The 18,099-nt window shown below is 40.4% G+C and overlaps 1 protein-coding gene across 1 annotated transcript in view; it reads left to right on the top strand.

The window, feature by feature from the left end:
* The window catches only part of lamc3 (laminin, gamma 3), a 107,418-nt gene extending 89,675 nt beyond the window's left edge, over positions 1–17,743 (top strand). Inside the window, exons 13-28 of the mRNA XM_053339965.1 lie at positions 1,382–1,570; positions 1,885–2,130; positions 4,092–4,245; positions 4,359–4,501; positions 4,647–4,825; positions 7,615–7,795; positions 8,871–9,115; positions 10,268–10,344; positions 10,681–10,815; positions 13,383–13,602; positions 14,104–14,250; positions 14,926–15,028; positions 15,522–15,727; positions 16,483–16,626; positions 16,739–16,838; positions 17,398–17,743. Of these exons, the coding sequence (XP_053195940.1) occupies positions 1,382–1,570; positions 1,885–2,130; positions 4,092–4,245; positions 4,359–4,501; positions 4,647–4,825; positions 7,615–7,795; positions 8,871–9,115; positions 10,268–10,344; positions 10,681–10,815; positions 13,383–13,602; positions 14,104–14,250; positions 14,926–15,028; positions 15,522–15,727; positions 16,483–16,626; positions 16,739–16,838; positions 17,398–17,660 (2,732 nt within the window). The 3' untranslated portion in view covers positions 17,661–17,743. The remainder of the gene's footprint in view (positions 1–1,381; positions 1,571–1,884; positions 2,131–4,091; positions 4,246–4,358; positions 4,502–4,646; positions 4,826–7,614; positions 7,796–8,870; positions 9,116–10,267; positions 10,345–10,680; positions 10,816–13,382; positions 13,603–14,103; positions 14,251–14,925; positions 15,029–15,521; positions 15,728–16,482; positions 16,627–16,738; positions 16,839–17,397) is intronic.
* The last annotated feature ends 356 nt before the right edge of the window (positions 17,744–18,099 follow it).

Here is an 18,099-nt window from a genome sequence, read left to right as displayed (position 1 = left end):
ATCCAGAGGCAAGAATTTCTTTAATATTCAGTGGTGTGAGCTGATTTAAAAATGCACAACGAAGAGCTTCTCACTGAATCACACTGTAGGCTACGAGGGAGTAATGAGGACTCTGTAAAAATCGCATGCCCACAGATTATTTGCTATGCATCAAGATCTTATTGGTGTTCTCTAGAAAAATCAGTGCAATTATTGTTATCAACGCGTGCCGGAGTCTTTTGAAAAACTTTGAAATTTTAAATATGATTCAAATTACTGTAGATCCTCTGATACCCAGACGCTCAGTGCATACAAAAAGCAAAACATCATGCACTGCAGCAGGAATGCTAAATATCTTCTTGAAGTGAAACTCAGCAGCACAGAAGCAGCTATTATTCTGTTAGAGTGTAAAAGGCATAAATGTTGATTAAAATGTAATGAATGTCTGCTCAGTGTGATTTTATGATGAATTTAACTTTGTAAGTATTCTAGCTACTGCTTTTTTTTCTCCTCTCTTTCTTTGCTGGGGTTTTCCAGCAATATTAAAACTTATTACTTCTTGGTCCCCCTGTAAGCTTTACTCAGTGCCACATTATACTATGTCAAATTTTTAGCTTTAATTTCAAAAAGTTGCCGTTGTGCAAATTCGTCAAGCAGAGAGGAGGTTTTGAGGGCGTATGTGTGGGTCCTATCATCTCAGTCTCTGAAGTTGGAGCCACTGCAGGTCACTGAACTACAGCAGGGGGCCGGGTGTTTAAACTTTGAATCCTTTTTGCTGCTTTACAGTCACATCATCCACTTAGACACTGTCAGTTTCCTCATTACTGCCTATATTTTCTCTGCTTATCATGTCATATCATCCAGCATTGCTATAATTTACAGGGTTTTAAAATATGGCTTAAGGAGGAAATGAAACTCAATGAAATTAGGAAAAATTCATCAGGGACATGTTTACGTGGTTACTGTATACGTGTATATGAACACCTGTTGCACATGAACAAATCCTTTTTAAGTGATTTAAAGCTGTGAGTTGTTTATATAAGGCTTTTGAAACAACAGCTTGTTTTTAGGACTTCATAGAAATGGTAATCTCTCCTACTTGGTGTGGGAATTGCTTTACTTCTTGAAGGTCTTTCGGACTGCATTTGGCTCTTGTATTTCCCAAAGCAATTATAGTCGGGGTGAATTTAGTCGTCTTCTGCTCTCCATGGTGGGCTGTGGGGAATGTTTTTTTTTTACAGGATTGGGCTGTGGAGTCGAGTGTTTGTGTGCAGTCATGGTCAGAGACACAGTGCACTCTGCTGGTGATGAGGAAAACATCACCCTCTGTGGTTTGTTTGTGTTGAGCCCAGAGAGCATGAAAAAAACCCCCCAAAAAAAACAACTCCTCTCATTGTTTCAGGTGTGTGCGAGTGTTCAGACTTCACCACTGGGCTGACCTGTGAGCACTGCCTGGATGGTTACTATGGCAACCCATTGATTGGCACACCAGGTGATTGTCAACCTTGCCCTTGTCCGGACCGTACCAGCTGTGCCCAAATTGCACATACAGGACAGGTGGTCTGTACCAACTGCCCTACAGGACAGACAGGTGAGACAATTTAAAATAATTTTTGTGGCACCACACAGTATATACAGGCTTCATGTCAAAATCAAAATGATGAGAACAATTTCATAAGACAGCTTGATACTGGAAAGACAGTGAGTTGCTCATTTGATGGCTCTGTCATTTTACAATGCCACCTGAGATTAAGGCACACCTGATATTATTTTTTTCTCTGTAATTTAATTATAACAGACTCTTGAGTGACATGTAGATGACCTCTGGCATTGTTCTATCCCAGTCATCCATCTAATTCCTGCACATCTATTATTTCACACACACCCCCCCCCCCCCCCTTGTAGGGGTCCGCTGTCAGATGTGTGAGGACGGTTACTATGGTGACCCACTGGGAAGATCTGGGGCAGTACAGCCCTGTGTTAGATGCGACTGTAATGGCAACGTGGACTTTAACGCTCTGGGAATATGTGACCACATCACTGGGCGATGTTTGAAATGCCTGGGAAACACAGAGGGCGACCACTGTCAACACTGCCAACGAGGTTTCTACGGCGATGCCCTGAACCAGACTGCTGCCCAGAAGTGCAAACGTGAGTAACTCTGGAGGGGATGCACGGTCAATTAAATGAAGCATATGCTTAGTTCATGCAGGACACGTAAGTCATACGCCCCATTCTCACCACAAGGTAGTCCCTTTAAATATGACTCCCACTGACACTAATCTAGTTTCACCATTGCTCACACTGCTGCTAGTAAAGCTCCACCACCCTAGCCTCCACCTTTCTGGTTCAGGGTCCCATCATGGCTCTATGGTCTGCAATTCATTTTCCCTGTTTTTAGCTCAGCATGCTCCTGGCTACACACATGCAAAGCTGACAATGGTAAAGAGGATATGTCATGCTTTTTATAATTTTCTGTTATTTTTATAGTCTTTATATTGAACATGGTCAAAAACAAAAGCCCGGTCCTGCCTTTCAAATCACATACTTTTTCTTTTTTGACTTTTAGTACAAAATGTAGCTGCCCCTACAATGTATGTACTGTTGCATGCAGTATGCACACTACTTCCTCATAACATTACACCTCAAACTTTTACCCATACATCCATTGTAGACTGCAGCACAAAACCTGTTCTCTCAATGTGACATATATTTCACTGCGCAGAGGATTGTGGGTCAGAATAGCCAGACAAGCATGCTGGCTTGCATACTGCAAAATGTGACTGGATGCAGCAGGACATCCTGGTATTTTTGACATACTATGTATTGGGACATACTAAATGCAATACTAATATGTTTGTAACGCTGTTGGAACAGAGATAGTTTCAACCTGCGCTTTGCAAAGTTACCTTTAGTACTTCCTTGTGATGACATCAGATTGTTCAAGCATCTGTTCTGTAGCCTTTGTAGCTAAAATTGTTCGCGTTGTCCACTCACATAGTTTGGATTTGGGCTCAAACATGAAAAAATATATTTGAGAAGTTTCCATTTCAAGTGAAGAACAAAAAATAAAAAAAATAAAATGCTACTACTATTGTTTATTTACATACCCTCCAGAATGACTGGAAGCTAGCCAATCAAAACAGACTGGGCTCATCTTGGGGGGGGGGGCTTAAACAAAGAGAAGTTAAAACAGACTGAAGCTGAAGTGAGGAGCTGCATAAAGAGCCAGTATAAGATAAATAAGTTTTAAGTTGGATAAGTTTTTTCAACTGTTAATTATGCGAGGTATATTCCAGTAAAACCCCAGAATAAAAAGTTACAGGTAAAAATGTGCATGAGGCCCTTTAAGAATTGTTGAATTGAGCCCTCACTCCAGATGTACATGACACAGTCTTTGTTAGGATTCAGATTGTTCTATTTACCATAGAGTGATTGTAGTTAGGTGATATTCTAAAAGATATTTGATATGAATACCATCAAGGTTTACACAGCCTTGGGTTCAGATTTTAAAGGAACCCAAAAAATACTGAATTCAAAAGGACTTGATTAATCAATTCAAGAGATCAAATACGACGGGGTGTAGCACTCTTGAGTTATTAAAGGAAAAAGCTGAAAACGGGGTGGAAAAAATGTCACAGAAATGGCTGAGAAAGATACCCAAAAGAAGAAGAAGAAGAAGAGAGTCATCTGGCTGGGACTTTAAAAAAGGTATTAGTGAATGAAACACTAAAATAAAGCTATAAAGGCAGACAGTGACCCAAAGAGTAATAGCTGTGATGTGCTCATTCTCTCTTTCCTGTAATACTTCATACCTCCTATCTGTAAGCCCAAATAGAAGTGAAGTATTACAAGAAAATCAAAGAATGAACACATCACACTTATTGCTCTATGGGTCAATGTCTGTCTTTGTAGCTTTATTTGACTGAGTTGAACCTCTGTGCAGAATGATGTCAGAGAAGGATCCATGAGTCTCCCTGGTGCTTTGTTCCCATTTTCCTCCGAGCACTCAGAGCTGAAGTCAAGAAAAAAAAACCCTTCAAAGTTTAATGGTATGCTACATGTACTAAATTAAAGCTAATAATGAAATCATTTTTCTTTGATTTCTCTAGCGTGCGACTGCAGTCCTGCCGGAACCTACGAGTATGTAAATGAATGCCACCCTCAGACTGGAAGTTGCCGATGCCTCAGTCACGTGACCGGACGGGATTGCAGTTACTGTGAAGTTGGCTTCTTCAACCTCCAACACGGTGTAGGATGTGAGAGGTAAAGAGAATCCCCTGCTCAGTTCAAAGTAGATTTGTGTCAAAAGATATAACAGCACAGCTTACCAAACCAAAACCTGTTATTAAGACATTATTTTCCTGCCTTTTTTTTAGGTGCAAGTGTAGTCCAATTGGCTCATCATCCATCGCGTGTCATCCAATCACAGGCCAGTGTGTGTGTCGTGCAGGAGTGGAGGGGAGACTGTGTGAGTCTTGCCGTGTGGGCTTCTTTGGATTCTCCTCACGAGGTTGCAGAGGTACAAGACTGACTTCTTCAGGCATCACAACTGCACTATGAACCATCCTCTAATCCTCTAATACAGATCACACATAAAGGCATTACTAACTCTTTAAATGTTTATCTCTTCTCCTCCTCCTTCTATCCTTTGTGTCGTCTCCCAGCCTGTAACTGTGACCCTATGGGCTCCATTTCCATGCAGTGTCACAGTAATGGTACCTGCCACTGTCGTGAGGGCTTTGTGGGTTACAAGTGTGACAAATGTGAGTTGAACTACTTCCACAACATAATCACTCACCAGTGTGAGGAATGCCCAGTTTGCTATGGCCTTGTCAAGAAGCAGGTGAGTTTATGGTTGTTTATGATTGTTTATGTGTGTCTGTGCCTTTCATATGTGCCAAAATCAACAAATAGCAGCTTTAATGGATATTTAATGTACATTTCCAGGTCAATATTTATATTCTGGAGCTTCCACTTTCATGATTTACAATTCATTCAAGTCCTTATTTATGTTGTACTGGACCTTTATGGAGCCCCTTGGTTCAACTTCAGTCTGAAACAGGCCATTTTCCCCTCCTGTCTGTTTAATGCCCCCCTCCAGATGTGCCCACTGTGTTTTCATTGGTTAGCTTCCAGAAGCTGCGTCCGGAGGCTAGATAAACAAACCCTAGCAGTACATTTTTTGCTTCTTCAGATTCCTAAGTACATCTATACATATCCGAAATATGTAAAAAGAGGAAGTAGAGGTAACTTTGAAAACATTCAGAGCAGACTGGATCCCTAGCTTTAAACTTGTATTAAGCATTTTAACTTGACTACAATTAAAATGGACATCCAACATTATAACAGTGTGTAAATGAAATAAAATGACAAAAGAACACGTTAAGTCCCCTTTAAACCTCCAATAACTGATTTTTGGGACATCAAAAACAAACTGTGAACACAACACTGATTTATTTACTACTGTTTTATTTGATATGGGCAATTGTGAAATATTTACCTCTTTAGTGGCTGAATGCCCCCTTTATGCTCACCAGCTGGTCACTAAATGTGTGTGTGTGCCGTTCCTCGCTGAGCAGTTAGCGTACAGTGAGGTTAACATATGATTAGATTGATTGGTTGATTGATTAATGAGAATCAGTCAACCAGAAGGCATGTAGTTCATGTAGTAGTCATGTAGTCCATACAACATACTGTATCATCAAGTAAATGAGCTTTTCCTAGATCATCTTAATAAAATACAGAAACTCATAGTACAGGAGTAAGAACTAGCATTTCAGTGTTCAGTGCTTTTTTGTTATTTGTGCAGATTATTATTGTTCCCGAACATCCAGTGTCTTGAAATAGTTTATTTTATCCCTTAACAATTCAAAACCCCAAAGATATTCAGAAATGATCTCATAATTGATAAATGACTTACAGTACTAAAGTGTAAAAACTTGATATAGAAGAAACAATTAACTATAGCTGTCAGATAATGTAGTGTTCATTTAGTGTTCATGTAGCGTACATTAATTCCCTCTGAAATGTTAGGGAGGCGAAAGTGCAGCATTTTCCAAAATACTAAATTCACATTAGGTTAAGTATCTCAAAATCATGGAGCACACTACGCTACTTAAGTGAATTGACTCTTGCTCCTGCTTTTAATCTTTAACTTTCTCTCCATTTTCCTTTATGTTCCTTTTCACATTTAGAAAACATGCATTTGCTGCACATGGTGTGGATTGGTTTTTTGCTATTATGAGGTGCAAATTGTTCTTGAAATAGCACATTCCCTTAACACATACTGCCTTTGTAGACCCTCATGGCAGCCATATGGCTTCTTTGTATTTGTAGATTGCAAGTAAACTGTGGATGTGCAGCGAAACAGAAAGAGACATTTGCCCTAATGATCTCCTTTGCAGCTTCTTCTGTTCCCTGTAGATTTGTTGCAACCCACGTCCGTATGCTAAGGTGCTCCTTCTTGGATTTGCCTTCTGAGACCAATCCAATACCACTGACATGTTCTGTCTTTTCTGTGTACATATTCTTGTTCTGGCTAAAGTGGCTGTGTGTTCTCCCAGGACCGCCTTGTACCTGTGTGAATGCATGCTGTGATTTCCACAGTGTTAGCAATTCAGTGAACATCCCAAGCCTTGTCTGCTCTGAACACCTGCAATTACTCTCACTGTCCTCATTCTCCCCTAGCTCTCCCTTTCTGCCTCTCCCAGTCTCTATCTTTTCTACTCACATTTTCCTCTGGCTCACACACAGGAAAGAAAAAGACTAACAAGCACAGAGAGAGGAAGGTTGAAAAAGACAGAGATGTGTGATCAATGATCAAGGGGGATATTAAAAGGAAACTGAAAAACAGTGACATAAAGAATGGGATAAAATAATGAAGGAGATATATGGTACTCACTCAAAGGCGAGCATGAATCACTGCAGAGAAGCACAGTATTTATTTTTTTTATAAAGCATCTTTTGAAAACGAATGGACTGAAAATGTGAGCTCATTAACACCACCATGCTAACTAATATGACCAAGAGCAATCACCTTTCTGCTAATAAAGAGTACACCTGATAATCATGCACACGTGTGTAACATGTGCAACACGTGTAAACACACCTCCTGGATTGGAAGAGGTGTGATCACAGTGAGATTAAAGGCTCTTCTTATAAATCTGGACCATTTTACTGGCAGGGTCAACAAATCGGTGCCACTGAATGACAGCACCGTCATTACATTTTCAGACCTGGACTTCCATTCTCTGAGAAGTCTAATCTAGTTATCAACTAGAAATACTTTCTTCATTGGCATGCTTTGCAAAGAACAGTGCAAGTGGATGTGGTTACGAAAAAAAAAAAACTTATTCTACCCCTATCTTGTTGTTGATATTCATTTATTCATTGCTTTTGTTGAAATATGATATATAATAGAATGATGTTAGGGTGTACCAAGAATCAGAGTTTTATCACAATCCTTGTGTCTGAATAAATAAATACAGATCTTGATGAATAGATATTTTATTTTGGTATTTGTTGTTGCAGCCCTATGTTGTTTTTTTTTTCTTTTCTTTTCTTTTCTTTTTGGTCTTCTGAAATCTGTATTCTCATTGACACTGTGAGTGATAAATCTCTGCGCTCTTACAGGCAGAAAAGCTGAGGACTCGTCTGCAGGATTTGGAGAAGCTCCTGGCTCACTTTGATTGCCGAGGTAGATTTGGGAAGCAGCACCACCTGCTGAAGTATCACATGGGCAAGCTTTATGGGCATGAGCACCAGGGGGAGGATACTCTACCAAATGCTCTGGAGGATTTTCTGGCCTTCCAAGGTAACATCAGCGAGAAGCCCGAGATTATTCCACTTGGTCTGTCGCTACTTTTAATGTTTCTTTCATGGTTATGCCCCACTGTGACACATCCGGCAGCCCCTTGCTTTGTGAAGTGTAAAGCACCATTGTAACTATTGTGTCCTATTTTAGCTGCAAGATTATTACATGCCATATCAGTACATACAAGACCAGCATGCATGGCGAAGAAGTTGGACATGAAACTGCCCCCGGCGTTAAGCAAACTTAGCCTTAGCTCTGTCTGTGTCTCCTCGGTGTGACGCTGTTGCAGATAAAACAAAACAAAGCGATTAAATCAGGAAGCAGGCAACAATACAAACCTCTCCCAATTACTTTAACACAATGCTGATATATCCTCATTATCTTTGGAGGGGAAAGGGGTTACAGGCTCAGCTGCACAGGCCAAATGGAGACAAATTATAACAATATAGAACAAGGCGCCGTGTGACCAACTTAATACCTATTTATATGACAGGCGGTGCATCTCTAATCCCTTGTTTATTATGATTATAGTTGCAATCACGATAAAAATCCTCCTCCCATCACACACGCACATGCACACACAGTTACTAGCCATGCTCTTTAAGACACTTGGGTGGCCCAATAATGATTTAATGAGTATGTGGGAGCGACAGGCTCACTGTGTGGGCACAATGAGGCAAAACAGCACACACTAGGACACACACACTTATTATCAGTTATTTTATAGGACAGATAGACAAGCAAACTATTGGGCCAATAAACATTCAGACTTACTGTACAAATTGTTCTTAGCTCCAGACTAGCTGTGCCACCAGTTATACTAGAAATGGCGTAGAATGCAAAGTGAGACTGTGACAAATGCGTTAACATCTGGACAGGATTCTGTTTGTTTATGGTGTGTCTGACTACAAACAGATAGGCAGACAGGACAAGAGTCTAAATCCACACAGTAAATGGCAGAGCGGCGAGTACAGCTCTCTATCAACAAAGAGTTGGAAGGAATATTATGCCTGTTGAAATAATCTGTAAAGGACTTAATATGGTTTTATTTGCTTTATTCTCTTTGTTCTTTCAGAGGCACGGGAGGCCTTCATAAAACAATTTTCCTTGCTGGAAGCTTCTACAGGCACACTCTTAGCCCAGCTGGATGGCATTACATCTACTTTGAACTGCAGCATCAGCATGAGAAAGGAAGAGGGGATGGATAGGAGGAAGGATGAGGGGAGCAGTGATGTTTGTCAAACCTTCACAGAGACTGTGCTCGTGATCAGAGCATCTCAGACACGGCTAAAGCAGGCAACACTGGACCTGGACAACATGGTAGGCAAATTAAAAATTAAATGTACCATATCCCTAAAGTTCTGTTAATTGTCCACAATGTGTATTTTCGGCATTTCATTGCATAAAATGCTCTGTGTGGCGATATAGCAGTTGTTTACCCATTCCTCAAGCATGCTGATATTGTATCTAACACAATTGATTTCTTGTCCTTATTATGGGAAGCTTGGCCGAGCTCCTCTGTATAGATCCACTCAGATCCCCCAAAGCAAAACAATATTTTTTTACCCCGATCCCCCCCACCCCACCCCACCCCTACGACTCCACCCTCCTCCTTCTGATTGGCAAGTGGCTAAAATTAACAACTTGTTCTTTACGCACCGCAAGGCTTTTCACAGTCTCTCCCAGTGCTCACAGGAATCTATTATGGATACAGCTGCCACGTTATTCAGGTTTGAGGAGATGAGAAAGCTTGTTTTGACAATATATAGCTTTCTATTTCTGATTGTGTGTGTGTGTGTGTGTGTGTGTGTGTCTCTGTGTGTGTGTGTGTGTGTGTGTGCGCAAACATAGTGTACCTCCTTAGCCCTTATCACTTGGGTAAGCCTGAAGCAGCAGCAATTTAATTCCATATTAATAAGCAGAGCAGCCCCCCAAAATGAAGAAAATAACGCTAGTGTGTCAATTGTTGATTCTGTTTTCCCATTTTTTATTTGCATTTTCTCAAATTAAATGTCACTCGGGGACGGATTCTGCATTCAGCTGAATACACATTATATTTATCAAGACAAAACTTCAGGGGATTTATTTTGGGAGGTGATTTTGCCCATTTGCACCTGCTTTGAACCTTTCTGAATACATATACTTAAATGTAGAGGTTCATTAGATGAGTTTCATTATTTGCAAATATACTTCAAAGAATACACCTCAGACCACAATTCTGAGGTAGACCCATGACTGCTTTTTTAAATCAGCATTCATACTGATCCAGATTTCACTGAGCAAACAGCCCTTGATCCAAAAAGCTCTTAAATGAGCTGTAGAGTGGAAATCCTTATTCATTAAATGGAGACTTCAGTTCATGTGACTCAATTAAGCATGTCAATACAGTTTCAAGTCTCTTCAAGGCCAGAACCATAGTTTTTTTAAGACCTGCTCAGCATGTTGCTTTCTCTCTCTCTATCCTTTTCCTAGATCATTCCTTTTGAGTTGGCTTCAGGATCTAACAAATGGAACATCATGGTCAACGAGTCACAGGTGCTAACGAAAAGGTAAGTCAGGTCCGTGGACTTTTAGAGGCTAATTATATGCAAAGACTACTGAAGTAATCTCTGGAATATCATATCTTCTGACTTCCATCTTTTAGCTTGTCACTTACATCGTGGTTAGGCCTCTGTGAATCGATGCACTCGGCTGCTCAGTGTATGCAGTGCTATTATGCAGTAGTTACAGAAATCTGGACTGGAGAGCCAGTGAGAGGAAGTCATCGATGCCAAAATCCATTTCATCGCTCCTCAGGCAGTTGTAATAGTCTGTTATTCTATGTTACTCACTTTCTCCATTCCCCTCCTCCTTTCATTTTGTCTTCCTTCTACCCTCCTTCTTAGTCACAGAGAAACGGCGGACCACATTGAGGCCATAGCCAGCAGGGCGGTAAAAGCCTCAGAGCAGACCTTCAGTTTCCTGATGGATCTACTGCAGGACAACTCCACCGAGGAGTACATCAGGAAACTAACGGAGCAGTGAGCACAAAAAAAAAAAAAAACAACCCAAACACACACCCACTCAGACAAGCACAAACAAAAAGAATGTCTCCCATTCACATAAAGCATCCTTTATTGCAAAATCCCAGCAAGCTGCATGACTCCCGGGATTATTGGGCTTTCTCTGCATATTTCTAACAAAGTACACCTATCCCTGTATTACAGCTCAAGGTCCTCTTCTTCACAGCGGCCTTTTAAAGCACACTGGAGTATAGGAGTAAGACATTTAGCCACAGGGGGACGGCTTCTCTCCACTGTAAGCCTATTGCTTTCTTGGATTTGCCGCACGCTCGCTGCATCTCCTAGCGTGTGATTGCTCTGAGGATTATCCTGAATGCTAGACAGAATGATGCAAAAAGCCCTCCGGTGGCCATGATGAGAGCAAGAAGCGAGGAACTCAAAATTGATTACCCTCTTCTAACAGTAGACAGCTTGGTTCAGGAGAGTTCTGTTAATCTTTGGAGCACGGCTGTACGACAGCATTTGAGCATATGTGTGTGTGTGTGTGTGTGTGTGTGTGTGTGTGTGTGTGTGTCACTTTATAGGATATGAACTGAGCAGTTTATGCACAGATGGGCAGCATAAAATTGCATTTCTCCACACATATTTCCCAATGTGTTGGTACTTAAGCAGATCACATGTGTTTTATGGGCGGGACAGCTATCCAGTGTCAAAATTGACTAAAGTATCCAGTCGCTAATAATAGGCCTGTGTTACGAGGCCTCATTTAAGACAGGTTTAAGACTCTTCACTGTGATTGTGCTTGTTTGTTCTTTCACTTCTTGTGTAAATAGTGACAAGGGGAAATTCCACAATTGCTTATTTATTGAAACCACATTCAGTTGAAGCGACAGCAGAACTTTCCCCTATCTTTAACCCTCCTGTTGTCCTCAGGTCAAGGAAGGACAGAAGGAAGGACAAGAGGAAGGAAGTAAGGAGAGAAGGAAGAGAGGGAGGAAGGAATTTAGGAGAGAAGGAAGGGAGGAAGGAAGGAAGGAAGGAAAGGAGCAAGGACGGAAGGAAAGGAGTAAGGAGGGAGCGAAGGAAGGAAGGATGGAAGGAAGGAAGCAAGGAAGGATGGAAGGAGGAGGGAGCAAAGAAAGAGGGGAGGAGGGGAAGAAGGAAGGAAAAATTTAAGAAAGAGGGAGGAAGGAAGGAACAGTCAATTTGACCCGGGAGGATGACACGAGGGTTAAAGCAGTTTTAGTTGCCTTTACTTAAAAAGTGCTTAGATGAAACAATAGATACTACTCTCTTATGAAACTACAGCCAGTAGGACAGCTAAGCTTAAACATCCTCTCCAGGCAGATTTTTAGGACATATGAAAAATATCTGTCTTAGAATAATAATTAGAGTCTAAGATGTTTTCTCCACAAACCTTTCAATTACCTGATAAATAATTCTTAAAATGAAATCTTCTCAGTGTATGTGCACTAGAGGCTTCAAGTTACTAGATTGCACATATGTATGTTGCATACTGGGTGACAACTGGCTTCCAAACCAGTTGTTATGTCACACATTTTGCTCATAAATACACACATTAAAATGAAATTAAAGGTGAGAAACTTTCCCCCTTCAGTGCCCTGAATGTGAAAACAGCTTTGTGCCGTCAAACTTTGCACATTCATCATTCTGCACAGTGAAGCTCAGACTTTCAAGTGAAAAGTCAAAACTAAGATACTAGTATTGGAAGAAGCTGTCCAGATGTTTAAAAATAAATAAATCTTATGTGGTTGTGCGTGCTGTAACTATTTCTTCACTTTCCTCTACTTCCAGTCTTTCTGCTACAGTAAGTTAACCGTCTGCTGGCTCTTCATATGCAGAATACAGAGATGAGAGTGGGATCCATCTTTTCATCAAACTCTCTAAAACTCTATTCCTTTAACCATTACCTTTTTTTCTTTTTTTTTTTTTTTAAAGACTGTGAAGTGTGGTGCGTTTTTTATAATAGCCATGTGTAGAGGATAGGGAATACTTCAAAGCACAATATTACAGCAGTAGGCTACCAAACATATTAAATTAATTATCAAGATTTTTTTTGAGTAACCCAAGACAACCACATGTGGAGGAGAAAAGCTAGAGTGATGCATACTGTGATTTTTGTGTACTGTACTGTATCTGCTCTGTTGAGGTAAAACAGATTGGATATCATTACAACTGCGGAGGTGATAAAGATGGCACTCCACTGTGTCTAACACCTCTCTGAATCCATCCTGCTTTCTTTACACAATTTCACCTTCTCTTTACCCCTCTTTACTCCCTCGACAAGCCACCCTGTCTTATTCACATATTTATATTGATTGCAGTTTGACACAGCATGATACATTGTCTCACCTAAGATATGAAATTGAATGTGCCGAATGTTTTGAAATATATGCAAGGCTCTAATGAGTCTGTAGCATATTTATGTTTTTACTATCTCACAGCTAATAAATCAAATAGTAAATAATAATAAACAACATCCTGATAGTATTAGAGACGTGGTTTTAGAATATATATTTTACTTTGTGCTCCCTGCTTGTCTTTCTCCACCTCTTGCATCTCAGAATAGAACAAATGCAGCAGCAGAAGGAGAACCTGACGTCGCAGGTGAATGAAACCGTTGCCCAACAGCTGGCACTGGAGGAGGAAGCTGCTAGTTTGGAACTTGCCCTGGGTAACATCACATCATCTTTACATCAGCTGGCTCTGACAGATGCCAGCCCATCACTAGAGCCTGACCAAATACAGCTAAACCAAACACATCCCCCCAGCCATGTAACAGAGGTCAGTTTGGACAGAACCTGCAGGTTACAAATGGAATTTGAAGCATGATTATGCTGCATCATAGACCAATGAGTGAATCATTTTGTCCAATTAGACCAAGCATGATAGCTGCACATCTTGTATAAGAAACCATTTCAGCTCATTTAACAAGGCTCATATAGACACAACAGTATCTCTCATATTCAAAGGGTGGGCAGTTAACTCCACTTCCTTTTTTTATTCTTGTTATAACGTTTGGCAAGCAGAGAGGGACACTGAGTAGGCACAGGAGAAAAGATTCTGGAAGGATTTGCTGTTCATGGGGGTACATGTTGTTTCAGAGGAGGGTGATTAACCACTGCACCATAGGCTACAGTTTCTGAGAGGACAAAACACTATAAAATGACATAAAAACTACCCAATGTGTCCTCTATAAATAGCAAAATAAAGACCGAACCATTTGCGAAATGGGAGTTCTTTTAAACAAAGCATTATAATTGTGTTTTCCTTCTTCCTGTTTAGTGGGGCGCAAACTTGCTAAAAGAGACAGAAGAGCTGGACCGGCACATTCAGAGCAAAGACGATCGCATTGGCAAAACCAGAGATGAGATGGAGCCTCTAATACAGACTCTCAATAAGAGCCTGGAGACTATGAATGACATGGCTGAGGTGACTACAGTTGATTTTTTCATAGTGTGAACTTCCTGCATTGGACTGCAGACAAATAACTTTTTCTTCAGTTTTATGCTCAACACAAATAAGTAATAGAAATAATAAATACTGTAAGTCATAATTGGACACACAAAAGGATTTATACATCTGGAACAGTTACTAGGACTAAAACTAACAGTTATGTTCACTATTGATTATTCTCTCAATTGATAAATTTGTCCATAATGTCGAAATGTACTGAAAAATGAACCTTATAATGTTCAAATGTCTTGTTTTGTTGAAAAATAAGCTTCAAATGTGCATTTTCCTCAAAAAAAATGACAAAACTGATTATTCGATAATGAAAATAGTTGATTCACGTTTTTTGTCCATCGACTAATTGATAAATCAACAAATTGTTACAGCTCTCGATATTTTCCTGTTATCTGTTTTTGAGAATAAAAAGAAAAATAAGGATTTCACTTCACTAATCCACAGCCAAAATGTCCCAATTAAATTTCTACTGAGCCTCTATTCAGGCATTTTCACAAGTCTACATATACTGCAGCATGTGCTTCTGTCGAATGTGTATTGGTTTTGAACTGACCAGTTGCTGTCATCCTACCAGCTTACACTAGACTTTGATACCTGTTGATACCTGCATACTTCTAATACACAATTTTCTTTCTCCAGCTGCAAGCTCGCGCTGAAGGGGCAAGGGCCATGGCTTTGTCGTCTGTGGTGTCAGGGAAGGAGGTGGAATCAGAGACCATCACCCTGCACAGAGAACTGGAAAGTGAGTCTATTTATTTTTCTATCTATCTTGTTTCTCATTTCACCCTTTTCCTCTCTCTCTTTCTGTCTAGCATTGTTATTTTTGTTCACCATCCAACAGCATTATTCTCCTCAAATTGAAATGTCAAGTAGTGAGAATGAAAACAAACATAAGAGCAACAGACTCAATTATAACCATCATTATGTCATTGTCATTGTAATTTTTCTGACTCACTTGTCATGGATCAGCAGCAGCAGCTTACGTGGAAAATGTAAAAAAAGCTTTGAATGTTTTTATAGCATTCCCAAATGAAAACGTCAGGTGTTTATGATTCATAAAGAAAATATGTAGTGATTTTGTCTTCTCTGACTTTCACTGATATAGTAAAGTGAAAAGGAATAAGCAGAATTCAGCTAGTAAACGACTCATTTGAATTCAACTTTTTTTCGAAATTGAAACAACCTTGAAGCCGTCTTAATCCTACAACCTACTTTGCTTCCGAATCTTCACTCAGACATGGTGAAGGAGTGGACCACCCATCGGCAGAACCAGACAAAGCATGCGATGAAGAAGGAGAAATTAATTCAGGAAAAGGTTCTACCTCTTGTGAAGAAAAAGGTCTCACAGAGTGATAAGACACTGAAACCAGCTCTGGAGAACTCCAGCCTCTCCAGCAATATCTCGAAGGAGGCAGAACACACTGCAAATGCTGTAGCAAAGGTATAGTATGTATGTCAGTTGGTCATTGATGTAAACTGAAATGTCCCAGAAGCTGTTAGATGGATCGACATTCATCACCCCCAGAGGATGAAATATTTTGCCTTTGGTGATCTCTGTTTTCTTCTGGTGCCACATTGAGGTTGTGATTTTTGCTTTTTGTATAATGTCTCAAAAACTCTTTGAGTGAATTATTATTATTATTTATTTCAACCTAGCGTATTTCATCTGTGGAAACTTGTGGATTTTCCAGTTCCATTATTTCATTCTTGCAAATAGGGAACTTCCAGGCACAGCATTTTATCTTGTCTATTTCTCCAGCATGAACTCACTCTAAATGGAAAGCTCGCTACAGCCTAACATGTGTAAATTGACACACAAGTTGCCTGTGGGATACAGATCCCACTGCAGTCAGCCATAATGGCCGTTCCAGGTGGTTAGTTTCTTTGTTTACTTTGGTCCGACTCGAGCTTTTGAAATGATTCATGTAAAAGTCATGTTTATATGGAAAGCTGCAGGAGGCTCAGAGGCCCAATATACTTTGTTTCCCAGAATCTCTACAATGGAGCTGGCATGATCCATACACTCTAGAGCCACAATAGCCACATTTATAGAAAATACACCTGAATGAAACACACTAAAATGATCTTTTAATGGTATCTTAATAGTATGCTAATGATCAGCATATCTTCAATAGCCTTATAGTTATTGCCTTGCCCTTTTTTTCAATTCTGTTTTCATCTGTTGTTTGTGTTCAGGAAACAAAAGACATTCTGACTCAGGCCAAGCATACAAAGACTTCATTTGGTCACCTGAACTCCGATATAGACTCTGTTTTCCATCAGTTGGCTGAGCAGGAGAAGATGCTAACTAACGGAACAAACTCCCAGATCACCTCAGAGGTACTTAACACAGTCATATACATATTTGAACAGCAGAATCTATTCATATTGATCTGAGCTCCCTCTGTGCAGCTTGAAAGATTGTTTCTAGACTGTGTCTTCTTATTCCCAGCCTGAGGTGACCCTGACAAACATAAAGGAACACATGGAGGCAGCCAAGCTCCAGTTGGAGTCCTATTCCGTGACGCTAAATGAGCTAATTGGCAAGATCGGTAAGTCATTGTCTTATAGATGATTTTCGCCGTGGCTACTTTTTAGTCTTCCGTGTCTATAAAACTCATAAATCTTCATTACAGCTGAAATGTCAAATCACTAAAGAGCTCTGTGCTTTTTAATGCCTCATTTAACATGGAAATATTTCCCAGATTTTTATCCCCACAGTAAAGCAAGACTAACTGCTGTTCACAGAGCCCAGTAGCATTTTCTTGTGGGTACAGTTTAGTGGGTTACACTAGTTGAGCTGACTTATTCATGTAAACTCACAATGTTTTACTTTTACCTAATGTATTGTACAATTTATTGAATTAACTGCTGTAGAAAGGCTATGATCCGGCACTTTGCGGTCAATATGTAATCATGCTTCAGAGGATAGTGGCCAAATCAGTGTAATTAGGTGTTCATGCAGACTGATCCAACATTCGAACTACTGATGTGTGACTGCCATTTACGAACCATGATCTGAGAAACACAAACTTTTGAAGCGCCTGTTTGTGCTCTCCTCTCTCTCTCTCTCTCTCTCCATCTGTCCTCCCTCTTGCATGTCGGTACCAGATGGGAATGTGCCTCTGGAGCGCTTCGACCGGATCCTGAACGAGACAGCGCGCCGTCTGAGCATGCTCCGAATGTCTGTGGACAGCCCAGCTCTGGGCTCCAAAATCCAAAACCTGCGTTCGGCTTCTAAGGAGCAAAAGAACCAGCTGTCCCTTGCTGAAAAGGAGATACAGGAGATCAGGGAAGAGAGAGACAGCCTCAGGGACATTGCTTTAAACCTGCCTAAGTCCTGCCCCCAGGCCACAGGAACAGGCAAAGGCTAGATGACTGGGATTAAGTCATTGATAAAACAGCTGAACAGCAGAAAAGTCTGGGAGGATTTTGTTAATAAAAGGTGTGGCTGTGGTCATTTTTTACTTGTACTTCAAAAAAGTCAGTGAGATCCTTTCATATTCATCCCTCTTTCTTACTTTTGCCTTAAGGTACAATTTATTTTACCACCACAGTACACTGACACACACGAGCACACACACACACACACACACACACACACACACACACACACACACACACACACACACACACACACACACACACACACACACACACACACATCTCCACCAAAAGCCACAGACTTCTTCTTCAGTCTGCCATGATTTATACCCAGTGTTCCTCCCACTACTTTGTGATTTTTGTCTTTAATTTTTCCCCCACGTCTCTCTTTTTTTCTTTTTTTTTTTTACCAGCAACATCCAAACTTTA

The sequence above is a fragment of the Scomber japonicus genome, chromosome 19, assembly GCF_027409825.1.
Source record: "Scomber japonicus isolate fScoJap1 chromosome 19, fScoJap1.pri, whole genome shotgun sequence".
NCBI lineage: Eukaryota > Metazoa > Chordata > Actinopteri > Scombriformes > Scombridae > Scomber > Scomber japonicus.
This window is presented reverse-complemented; position numbering and strand designations above follow the sequence as displayed.